This window comes from Lampetra fluviatilis, chromosome 8, assembly GCF_964198595.1.
Source record: "Lampetra fluviatilis chromosome 8, kcLamFluv1.1, whole genome shotgun sequence".
NCBI lineage: Eukaryota > Metazoa > Chordata > Hyperoartia > Petromyzontiformes > Petromyzontidae > Lampetra > Lampetra fluviatilis.
The window spans coordinates 6,967,646-6,980,247 of NC_136282.1; the positions used below are offsets into that span (position 1 = coordinate 6,967,646).

The 12,602-nt window shown below is 45.0% G+C and overlaps 1 protein-coding gene across 3 annotated transcripts in view; it reads right to left on the reverse strand.

Annotated features, from left to right (window-relative positions):
• LOC144933801 (uncharacterized) overlaps positions 1-12,602 on the reverse strand; it is a 101,213-nt gene that overhangs the window by 82,720 nt on the left and 5,891 nt on the right. For all 3 annotated transcript variants that reach the window (XM_078858953.1, XM_078858951.1, XM_078858952.1), the window contains 8 exons: positions 9,948-10,114; positions 8,974-9,084; positions 8,162-8,330; positions 7,451-7,557; positions 5,808-5,938; positions 4,862-4,943; positions 3,619-3,708; positions 452-578 (listed from right to left, as the gene is read on the reverse strand). In XM_078858953.1, the coding sequence (XP_078715079.1) occupies positions 452-578; positions 3,619-3,708; positions 4,862-4,943; positions 5,808-5,938; positions 7,451-7,557; positions 8,162-8,330; positions 8,974-9,084; positions 9,948-9,974 (844 nt within the window). In that variant the 5' untranslated portion in view covers positions 9,975-10,114. The remainder of the gene's footprint in view (positions 1-451; positions 579-3,618; positions 3,709-4,861; positions 4,944-5,807; positions 5,939-7,450; positions 7,558-8,161; positions 8,331-8,973; positions 9,085-9,947; positions 10,115-12,602) is intronic.

Consider the following 12,602-nt stretch of genomic DNA (forward strand, 5'->3'; position numbering starts at 1 on the left):
CAACGCAAGCAGCCGTCCTCAGGTGAAGAACAGGGCTGTCGGAAAGACAGCGTCCCAATGAGACCCAGGAGACAGCATCTGAGGACGGCTGCTTGCGTTGTGGCCGAAACGTCGTGAGAATTAAATTTCATTGTTTATTTTTATTATTTTATTATTTCCCTTCTACGTGACTTCACCGAAAGAACCAAGAAGATGAATCCCTGCAGTCACGAAAGCTTTAAATCGAAATTCAACGGGGCAATGTTGAGAGATAGGTCTGTCGGAAAGACAGCGTTCTTCACCTGAGGACGGCTGCTTGCGTTGTGGCCGAAACGTCGTGAGAATTTTATCTTGTGTTTTATTTTTATTATTTTATTATTCCCTTCTACGTGACTTCACCGAAAGAACCAAGAAGATGAATCCCTGCAGTCACGAAAGCTTTAAATCGAAATTTAACAGCACCGTCGGTCACCTTGTTGGTGTTTTGCGGACTCTGCGAGGAGCTGGAGTCTGCTCTGCAGGCCACCCGGCTCCTCGGTGTGCACGGGCAGTGACTCGAGCCGATGCTCGCAGTAGCTGAGCTTGTGCACAAGCGAGCCCTGTGTGAGCACACGTGGAGCACACAATGCAAGGTGATCACGCAGCCCTTCTGCTGCATCCAATGCCACTCCCGCGTGGGAGCTCATCTAAGCTCATGGTGGCTTTGGCTATAACAATAAGTGCTTTAAACATTTTTTTATTGTTTTATATTTGTATTATTTTATTATTTCCCTTCTACGTGACTTTACCGAAAGAACCCAGACTAATAATAGTGCTACTTTAATTTTATATTGCGTCATTCATGCCAACAGCCATCCCACAACGCTGCACATTCATTACCGACTATAATCACCCAGAAATGTCTGTCCGTCCAGCGCGTGACGTCACACCACATGAGGCCCAACCCCCCCCCTGCGTGACGTCACACCACGAAGACCAACCCCCCCCCCGCATGACGTCACTCCACGTGAGGCCCACCACCCCCCACTCATTAATATTCATGAGTAGGTGCATTTTTACACTAACGCAGAAGGTCGAGCTGAGTTAAATCATTTATTACTCAAGTCACTTCAAATATGACGTTTCTTTATAGAAAGTGACGGTGAAAAAATAAATCTACGCAGCACAGTGCTACATCCGTGCGTGACGTCACTGCAAAAAGAGCCCCCCCCCCCCTTCATTAATATTCATGCGCGCGTGGAAATTTACACTGACGCACAAGAAGGTCGCGCACTCCACGTGCCGCACCTCTCCCCTCATTAATAATCATGAGCGGGTGACGTCACTCCACATGGGGCAACCCCCCTCATTAATAATCATGAGCGGGTGACGTCACTCCACATGGGGCAACCCCCCTCATTAATAATCATGAGCGGGTGACGTCACTCCACATGGGGCAACCCCCCTCATTAATAATCATGAGCGGGTGACGTCACTCCACATGGGGCAACCCCCCTCATTAATAATCATGAGCGGGTGACGTCACTCCACATGGGGCAACCCCCCCTCATTAATAATCATGAGCGAGTGACGTCACTCCACATGGGGCAACCCCCCCTCATTAATAATCATGAGCGGGTGACGTCACTCCACATGGGGCAACCCCCCCTCATTAATAATCATGAGCGAGTGACGTCACTCCACATGGGGCAACCCGCCCCTCATTAATAATCATGAGCTCAACAATTTTTCTATTGAATATTTCAGATTTACTGCAATATACACCAGTCCTTGGACGGGCAAAAAAATCTAGTCATATATATAAGGACCAAATCCCATACACACGGTTGTGTACGCACGGCGCAAAAGAAGACCAACCCTACTGGCTACTACCAAGCAAAAAAAATGAATACACAAATTAAGTAATGCCACCAAATTAAAAAGCACAAACATACAAAAACGAAGAAAAGAGTCTACGAGGTCGACGACCACACATCCCAGACCACAGTCCCAACTTCCCAACCAAGCCAGGAAACCTTCACAGGTTTTTGACCCCCCCCCCCTTATATGACGTCACAAAGCTCTGCCCCCCCCCCCCAAACAAAAATAAACATGCTTCAAATCGCTTTAAACTATTGTCATTGTAGTGCGTATTTAATGTGGCGCTGCACTCTGATGTTGTAGGAGAAAACAATCATTAAAAAGTCCATTTAATAAAGTATAACTTGTCTATATTTATTTAAAGTTGCGCATTTTGATGTGACGTCACATTTCTTAACCCCCCCCCTCGTCACACATCGTCACAAATGTCTGACCCCGCCCCCCCAGGTGCGTGACGTCATTTTTGGACGGCCCCTTCCTGTTTGTTTTTTTACTCGACCGTGAAGACTACTTATAGTAACAGCTAGGAAGTGGTATGTCTGTGTGTGTGTCTGTACGTATGTACTGGGGAGACAAAATTGGCCAGGGCGTGGGGTTGGCCACACCACCCCCTCGTGTGCCGTGCCAGCTTGAATAGGGGCTCTCTGAGAGCACTTGCCCCAGCACTGTGCATGGAACTATATGGGCGATATTTATCTTTGTGTGTATGTACACGTACGTGTCCACATACACGTACTTTACACTGGTAGGAACCTCCTGGTTCCACCAGTCCACAGGGGATTATTGTGTCCGTCCGTCCGTCGTGCATCCAAAAATGGGAGGGGTGGGGCTGGGTGGAGAGGGGAGGGTGGGGAGGGGCTGGGTGGGGAGGGAAGGGTGGGGAGGGGCTGGGTGGGGGCTGGGTGGGGCTGGGTGGGGAGGGGCTGGTCACCCCGTGGTGCCCTTATAAAACTCAACGTTTAACCTACTCACGCCGGCTTGCGCCCGCCCTCACAGTCGGGCATATTTGCGGAATACACCACGCCGCCGTTGACCCTGGCCATTGACCGAGCAACCCAACGTTCCTACCAGCTCCCTCCGCAGGAATGTGTTTGTGGGTACATGATTGTGTGTGCGTCTGCGGGGTTCAAGTTCATTTATTAGGTATAGCCCTGTGAGCCATTCGGCTCTTGAATCGGGTGCAACCGCAACAAACAAAAAACTGAAACATGAACAAGAAAACATCTTAAAGTTAATATGTGACTAAGTGCAAACAGAAAATTAAAATTGTCAGTAGAGGGCAGTGCAACAATATCCATTGTATCTCCCTGTGCTCCAATGTCTATTATCCCTGCCTTCACCAACCCGCACTGACCAGCGTGGCGAAGTATGGTCAAATCACTCTGACAACCATCACGGTTAAATTTTGATTTAAAGCTTTCGTGACTGCAGGGATTCATCTTCTTGATTCTTTCGGTAAAGTCACGTATAATTGAAATAAAAAAATAATAAAAATAAAACATAATAAAAAATTCTCACTAAATAATTATTTTATTGTTTAATGTTAATTAGGTTATTTATTATTTTATTTATTATTTTATTATTTCAATTCTACGTGACTTTACCGAAAGAACCAAGAAGAAGAACCCTCACGGTGTGGGGAGGATTGACGGGGCTATTCTCGCACGCGTACACCTGTTGATATGCACGGCTGATTTCGCTCAGAGGAACATTGCGGTCCAGTGAGAGCAGTGATGGACAGCAGGCGAGACACGGGGGCCTCCGTAATGAGACGCTCACCTTGCGGCGGGCCACGGCCACGTTCTGCCTCAGCCTGTACCCGCCCATGAAGAGGAAGCAAAAGTAAGCGCACACGGCCTCAGGGTCAGCCTGTGACAGCAGAATGGAGAGTCAGTCCCTCGGTAAAACGCAGCGAGGTTAATATTGGGGCGTAACAGAGTAAGGAAGATATCTCAATACCAGTGGAGTGGAGAATTACATCCGTGTAAATGTGTTGTCTCGGGTGATGCGTTTATTGCACAACTGAAACATCATGTCCCAGGAAGACTTCAACAATTTTCCCAGGACAGCAGCTACCCCGAATAGAGGATGATCGTGGAAAAACCCAGGACAGGGAGACTAGGCTCTAAGGAAAGCTGTCTCGGGTGTGGACCAATCAACTTCAAGGACAGTGCATATATTATCAGAGTTATGTTTTTTGTTTGCATTATGGCTGCAGGTATTGTGGTCTATGCAAACATGACTCTTTGTAAAAAAAGGTGTCAGTTTTGTTGCCAGATAGAAGGGTAAAAATACCAATTATCAACCCAGGACAGGTTGCAACCGTAGTGCCCACAGCACTGCTGGCAGAGGGCATCCTGTATTGAGAAGTGGCGAGGTCTCTCATTACACTGGCCAGGTAGTTTTTAGGAGCTCTGAGTTCCCTCACTTTACTTCACCCCAAGCGATCAGTCAAATGGCTTGCGGATAAAACCTGCTGTCAACACTGTGTGTGCATCAATTGTCTTCATGTTACCCAGATTGCCCTTGTTAAGGAATAAGAAATAATGTTACATGCATATGTGATGGTGTAAACATGTTATGATCCAACCATAATAACTGGGGTTTTAGAAGTAATGCATTACATGTTAATAATTTATATTCAGCCATATATTCTTTCAAATATGGGGTTAACTGAACATTGTGAACACCACGCACTCTACAAAGTGTGAACGTTTGTATAGAGATAGAGAGAGAAAACGTTCAATGAAGAATTTTGCTGGAGGTCTCGGCCATTTCAATTATTGGACATGTGACAAATCCCAGAGAGAGACTAGGCCAAAATACCCTCCAGAGAAGCTCTATAGACCTCCCTCTAGTGGAGGGCCATCCACGATCAGTGCCGTGAGCGAGCAATTTCAGGGCTGCACCTTTAACCTTTTTCCCATTACAGATGGAGAATCGATTGTAGCAGCTTTAGTGCCTAAGAGTAGAGTAATTATGACACAATGACGAGTCACAATTGCAGTTTCAGAAGTCTCACCTCGACCAGGTCTTCGGGGGCAAAAGAAGTGGAGATGTGAAGCATCTCCTCCATTGTCCTCAGAGCCAAGTTCATCGTCCATCTTTGTAACACACCACAAAGACAAAGGTGCTCCATTTCTCCAAAGAGACTGGTGGAGCAAGTATCCCTTAAGTGAGCACTAGCCCACAAAGACTCCCCAATAATCCCTACATGCTCTTGGCTGGGGAGTGATGCTAGCAAGGAGATGTATTGGGGCACATGACAAGGTGGTGTGTCCGTTATTTCCCCAGTACCAATATGCTAATAGTGAATACTTAACTAGGCCCTTATTTTAGTTTAGTTTATGTATTTTTGTTCACCCAGGGTGGGGCCCAGAGATATTTTTTTTAATTTTCTATCACCACTCTCCACACCACATGCACAAACACACACACAACTCACATGCAATGTAAACAGGATTCGTGCATTGCCTTGAGATTACTAGAGTATATGTGTGTATATTTTTGTGGGGAGCAGTGACGTGACTACATTATCAGCTCAAAGGGTGCGGCAATCGGTCAGGTGGGGCCCCCAATATTTGAGTTTCACACTTTGTGGAAGCCAAACATTACTGCTCTAACTAAAGTAATGAAAATAAAATGTAACCGCGTTTTAAAAAGTTTTTGTTCTTTTACACTGTTGTTAAAAAATGATCTCATGGTGGTTATTAAGGAGGCACCAACTCGTAGCTTTGGCCACCAATGAGTGGGGGGGGGGGGCAAGGCACCCTCTGCCTGCCCCACGCTCGTTACGCCACTGGTGGGGAGCGATGGTGCAATGGTTTGCACTTTGCACGATGCGCCTGGCAACCGAAGTAAAATTCCTGTTTACTGATTAAATAGGTGGCAAGTGGCACTCAGAAACTTAGTTTGAGTCTCTCTGACCCGCATGAGTGGAGTTACCCCAGCGCGCATATTTCCCTTACCGGTCATTGGGAAGGAGCTCAGTGGGGAGCGTCTCAGGGATGAAGATGTTGACCAGGCCACAGAGCACTGCAGAGTTCAGCAGGTCCTCCATACAAGAGACCAAGAGTCCCTGCCTACCCTCTGCCTCCACCTAAGCACACGCGCACACGTGATTACGGTTTAAACCCTCGCTCGGTTGACGGGATACGTTTGGATGCAACAAGCGGAACGCTGTTTTCCTTCCTCGAGATTAAATATACTGCACATTGCTGGTTCGTTATCGATACCGTACTAAGATCGCAATGCTTAGAAGCTGGATATAAGCACACCCCTTGGGAGCAAGGTCAGCAACACAGACGACGCTGAACAGAAAAACACATTTTTATTTGGGAAACATTTCCCTTTATCCATAAGAGGTTTTTTTGGGGTTAGATCACGTAAATATATAAATGTGTAGTTAAAATCCGCCACCACCCAACACAGCCAATTAGTAAGGTTTGTTACGTAAACAGAACGTGCCAATGTGTTACTAGTACAGCACACCGGTGTGCTGGAGAGCCAAGCCACAACATTTACAACCTGAGTACGACGTTTCGCCAGTAATTGCAACTAGTTTTATCAGGTGACAGCCACATTTGTGGAAAAGTCCTGCTAAGTTTACGTGACAAACCTTAGCAATTGGCTGCGTCGGGTGGTGGCGGGTTTAACCATACACTTATATATTTACGCGATCTAACCAAAAAAACTGTATTATGGATGATATTGGTCGCGAAAGCCGACGTGTTAAACATTTGCCTTTATCGACAACCATAAAATCCTGTGCACTTTGCTATTATGCCACACGATGGCGCTCTCTGTTAGCAAAAAACAAAAATTGTGCCATTAAAACATTACAAGGGACTTGGGGGATTTATAAATGCGAGGAATGACCTGTAATTAGGAAGAAATACTGTCAAGCTGTTACGATCGGGTAGCTCTGGTGTACGATAAGATACAGCATATGGATCTTTATCAGCCGTTTCTTAAAATGTAATCAAGCCCGTGAAACAATCGACCAATGATGAATACAAACGACTTTTTATCTCTTTATGCTATGTCGGCTCTTCATCGTTACTGAAGTGAAAATGGAGCATATGTTTTCACCAATATGCAAACTTTAAAAATCTCTATTTCATAATGAATACTTGATTGACATGTCCTGCAACACACCTCTACGTGAAACTGAGAATCAGGCATGCTTGAATCAATGCTGGTGAACTGTTATATGTTACAGATAAGGGTATGGCACATGTTAATGGCTGATACAGGCAATATATCGGCCCTATCTTGATTCAAAATTATATATTACGTAACTCTAAATAATCATAAGCATAATTTTGGAGAATATCAATAGCTAAATATATTCGCAGACATTGGCTCCTTCATATATCCCGCTCCCCACATCAAATGTAAGTATATCTTATGCAATCGGCCGCACGGCCTTCTGGCATTGTATTATTTCATCAACATGGATTCAGCACAAGCAAACTCTGGACTGCTTCATTGTTTTATGGGGGGCATTGTCTGCTTTTTTTTGTTTATATCCTCCATATCGGACGCTGCTAATTATTTTACGTTACGTGAAATGTGTCTAGTGTCCCTGTAGACCGAGTTTGAGAAGCACCTTGAGGTGAGCATTGACCATGTTGAGGATGCATTTCTCTGGTGATGGGTAGTGTTCACGGCCTCCCTTGGGAATCTTCTTGTTGTACCTTTTAGCCTCCTCATGACCTACAGACAAAACCACACCGCCTATGAAACCTGACGAGGTTACAACCCCTATTTTTACAATTGGGGGAAATGGATAATTTCTAGCTTGTTTGTCAATCCACTGCCAGCCGAAGGCTTCCCCAACGCTGTGTTGGTCACTGGGGCTGTTTGACCATACTTCACCACGCTGGTCAATGCGGGTTGGGTAAGAGGGTACCCCCAAATGGTTCCTGAGGTACAGGAGGATATGTGAAAAGGTCAGATTTGTGGACACCTACTGAAGATGCCAGTTACACCATGCACCACAAATAGGTTGCTGCACAAAAAGTAACGCATGGACTGCTTTAAACATGGGAAATGTTTCACTGGGCCTTGGAAGGAAACACATGTATGCAAGAGTAAGAACACTTTACTGCGTGTAAAAAGTTAGATTTTTGTACATCTATAGAAAATGAGAGTTACACACATTGTGTGGGCAGGCAGTGAATTGATCAGGTTGGGTATGTGACAGTCATATATGCGCCATTGTACTTTATTCACATTTAATTCAAGCAAGTGCAATCGCCTCATTGACAATGCAATCGTGTGTTGTTCGCCTCATCGACAGGCCGCATGCAGGTGTTACCTGGAAATGGCTCAGACTCTGGAGGGACGCTGAAGGAGGTTTTAGGGGAAGAGCCCAGGCTATGTCCCGGCAGGCTTTCAAACCCAGAGGTGCCTCGCAGGAGAGAATTACTCTCTCCGGAGCTCAGCGACCCTAAACTTCTGTTCGTAGCAGGGACTCTGGGTGTCCACTGCATTCCAGACCACAGTATAGGGCAAGAAGGTTCAGGTTAAAAATCGTAGAGTATTCGCATCTCCCCTCAAATGCCAATGAACATTGTTGAAGCTGTGATTGTTGTTTTGTGTGTGAATAATTTTTTGCTTAACTTTTTGTCATTTGACACCAAGTTCATCTGGATTGTGCTGCATTATGTCGTCAGACGAAGTATCCATTCGGATCTCTCGCAACAGCTGTGCGACCGTTCGTGACAGAGAATGGCCCACGGAAGCAGACATCACAGAGCTACCTCTGAGGTCCCTTCAAGTTGCTTCTGGTCCACACACGTATGTATATATGGATGTTGAACTTCTTTCGCACTGTACGTAGCCAACCACATTAATTGTAGGTGCGGGGGAAGGACAAACTAAACACAAAAAGCGGTTTTAAAGAAATCAGTTTTCAATCCAGATTTTAAAGTGCATAGCTCCAGTGGCTTCCTAATATCGGAAGGAAGAGCGTTCCAGAGGGCTGCAGAAGTGCATCCAAAAGCGCGCGATGCAGTAACCGTCTTTAGAAGGCATCACTTTACCATTTGCTCATCATATGAGAGTAACATTTTTATCAGATGCGGCTGCCTGGTTTCAAACCAAGGATTTCATCAACGCAGAGAGCACCTTGAAGGGGATGGAGCAGAGTGCCTCATCGTCATCGAGCTGCAGGTGGCAGGACCTCTCCCACGTGAACCAGATGTCACGTGCCACGAGGTCCCAAAACAAGTCAAACACCTAATAAGCCAGAGAGTTAAGAAAACACGTGTTTCCTGCATTCAGCACGTAGAAAACACCTTGAGATAGCGCACATTCTTGTAAACAATAAAGTGTTCCCTTAAAGGATACATTGGTGGAGGAATTTGCTCAAACTTGTAATTCAGCACTTTGGAGTCAAGGGTTGGTGGGCCATGTAGATTTGTTAAACTTCCAAACCAATTTGGTTGCGATGTGGCCAGGGGTTGGCATAAAGGAAAATGGGCTCACGAACCCAGCTGTGTGAGCCTTATATGCATGGGTTTTCTCCAGGTCATTTGATTTCTTCCTACATGCAAAAAATATATAATTTCAAGTAATTGACCACATATCCCAATTAAGGATCTTCCTGCAAAAGAGTCTTGTGACTCGGTGAGATTTTACTGGATAAATACATCACGTTATTATTACTTCATTTAACAGGTAAAACAAATCCTAGTATGGGGCCCTCGTTTTGTTTGGAAGTACTAAGGGAGTCCAGGTGAAAACAGTAAATGTTATTTTTCAGAATTTAGGTGAAATTAATCTCAATTTACTTTGACCGGGAGTGGGTAGTGAATGAAACCCAACCATACAGCACTTGCCCACACAGCATGCTGGTGATGAGGACCAAAATTGAAGCCACAGAGCCATCTAACTTAATCCCGAAAACCACAACAGATACAATTTATCAATCGAAAATGCATGTGAAACTTGTAAACAAAAATCACCAGCTGTTTTTTTTTCTTCTAAAAGATAGGAAATAATTCCAAAATCCGCAAGTGGCTACCATACAAATCAAACCGGCTGTGCAACACTCACGTAAGCCACTATACGTGACCACAGTCTAACAATGTACGGCTCACATGTTCGTTGCTGCCCAGGGCAAACATGCGCGCGTCTATCGAAGTGTCGGCTGCCACCACCCCGGCCCGCTTGAGTTCCTCCACAAACCAACGGGCCCGCGTCTCCTTCTGCTGCTCTGTAAGCCCATCCAGGCCCTGCAACCTCTGCGGCGCATGACCAGCCAGGCCTGCACATAAAACGCAAGCAAGGGCAGCACGCAATTAATTCATCTCGGGCATGAGACATGCGGTAATGTTAAGCCAAGTGAAAGTAATTCAGATATAGACCGTGGTTAACATGTGTCGGTATACGACATACGGGCACTGCTCAGAACACCAAACATGTATATTGGCACTTTTAAATCCTTTATATTAAGTTCGCCTGCTTGCTTGCGTGCTTGCTTGCTTGCATGCTTGCTTGCTTGCTTACGACCGTGCAAATCTTTCGGTCGTTTTTTAACCCACTTCCCATGATCCAATCGAGCTGACATTTTCCACACAGACTCGTTGTGCGAGACAATGTTCGTGAAAACAAAATTCTCAAAATTTTACACTTTTTAGGCAAAAAAAATGTATTTTACATATATTCAAATAGAACACATTCATGGCTTTGGCTGAACGTCAGAGTGTAAGAGCCCAGAGCGTAACCCCTCCACAGGCCGTGGCGGAGTAGCGCAGTTGGTAGCGCCCTCGCTTCCCATGCCAAAGGTCGCGGGGCCGATCCCCGCGTCCTCCACAGGCGAATATATATTTTAATCCTTTATATTAAGTTCGCTGCCACGCATATAAAGGATTTATAGTGAAAAACTTTGTTTTTACGGGTTATACTTATTAAGAACTGTTCCTCTACTACGATGTTTACGTGGAGGGGAACGGCAATACAAATAGGTGTCATGCTGGGACTTCTACATTAAAATTTTGACCACTGGATCTAGATTAATAAAAACATAGCCCAATGTCAACACACTGTTGGATCAAGGCTCCCCCACGCCACATCAGTCATGGGGGTTGTTTGACCATACTTTACCATAGTGGTCAGTGCGGATTGGTGAAGGGGGGCACCATTGGATGGTTCAGATATTTCTCACCACCAGTGTTAGCCCTGGACGGTAGTTCAACTCAGGTGGCCGGGTTCACAGCGCAGGGCGCAAACCAGTGGTATACCGCTCAACCTCAAGATATATACTGTACACACATGACCTTTATTTATGGGCAGGTAAGGGCTCATTGAGACCAGAAGTTTATCTTTCAAGGGAGATCTGGGCTTAAATAAATATAGTACAACAAAGCAGAAACAAACCGTTAAATTACTTTAAATTTTTTTACAATAGATGTATTATGTCGTCCATGGTGCAATTATTAAAAAAAATGTACATCAACGTACAATTTGGATTTTGGTGACGGAAAACAATTGTTTCACCTCCTTTACGGCAATGTATGTGTGTTGAACTTCTTTTGCACCGTACGTCGCCGACCGTGCTAATCGGAGGTGCGGCAGGAGGACAACAAACTAAACACAAAATAACGTTCTAAAGAAATGAGTTCTCAATCTAGATTCTAAAACGCATAGCTCCAGTGCTAATGACAATTATGGCAAACGTAAACCCTTCGCTGTGCCAAGAGAAGGCGTCGGGAATGGGGGGGGGGGTCAGGTGGCCTTAAATCCATGGGGGGGCCTCTGTAAGGACCAATGGGACCTCAAAGGAGGCCTTGTGCCTCATCATTTGCAGCCATGTTTAAAACTGAAGTGAGATAGAATCCATTATAAATTAGATTCAAACTTCAAGGAGGGATGCGGTAAATAAGTTGCCTGCAGCAGCAGTTTCAGCCGTCAGGAAAATCTACGGATACAGTTTGGAGACCATGGAACTACGCGGGATACCAATTTACTATGAAGGTATATTACGGGAAACACTTGAAGATGTACAGCTCGTGCAGGCAAAGATTAGCAATAGATTTACCCATTCCTAGCATCGCAAATCATCAAACAAAAACACTGAATGTCTCTCAGACCTGGCTTTTGGAGAGTTGTTACAGCAGATAGTGATTGCAATTGATATGCGCGAACAGTATTCCTGCCAGATACGGCTCAATAGAGCTGAATTCACTGGCCTAACGTAGACGTTCATACTTGATTAATATAAACTGTAATCTCGCTGCCTGCTTCAGATGATGTTGCACAGCTTTTACACTCAGTGACAGCTATAATCTGCATCTCACTGAAGAATGTAATAGCCGTACTGGCCTTCAGCAGCGGATTGAGTAACGGTCTGGAAGTATGTACATTATGATATACACTCTTAATATCTACAGCACAGTATATGTTTAAGATCATTCTGTAAATAAAATTACCCAACTCAGGTGTATCAGCGTTGAAGCATGTAACAGTATATCATCATACCAAGGTCATGTCTAATTCCGGCAGAATGGTGGTGCAGTGGTTCACACACTCATATCCTATGAACCCAACGACTCCGGGTTTCATTCCTGACGAGTGATATCCGGTCCTGGGACGCCTCTGCCATATTATTTCACATACAGCATAATGTTACTTCAATAAAAAAAATATATAAAGTACTCAATTGGAATATATTTATGGTAATCATAGCCTACTGCTGCAACTAGCTTGGCAGGACTCTGCTGAACAAGTCATGGGACTCAATTAAGCTTTCCTAG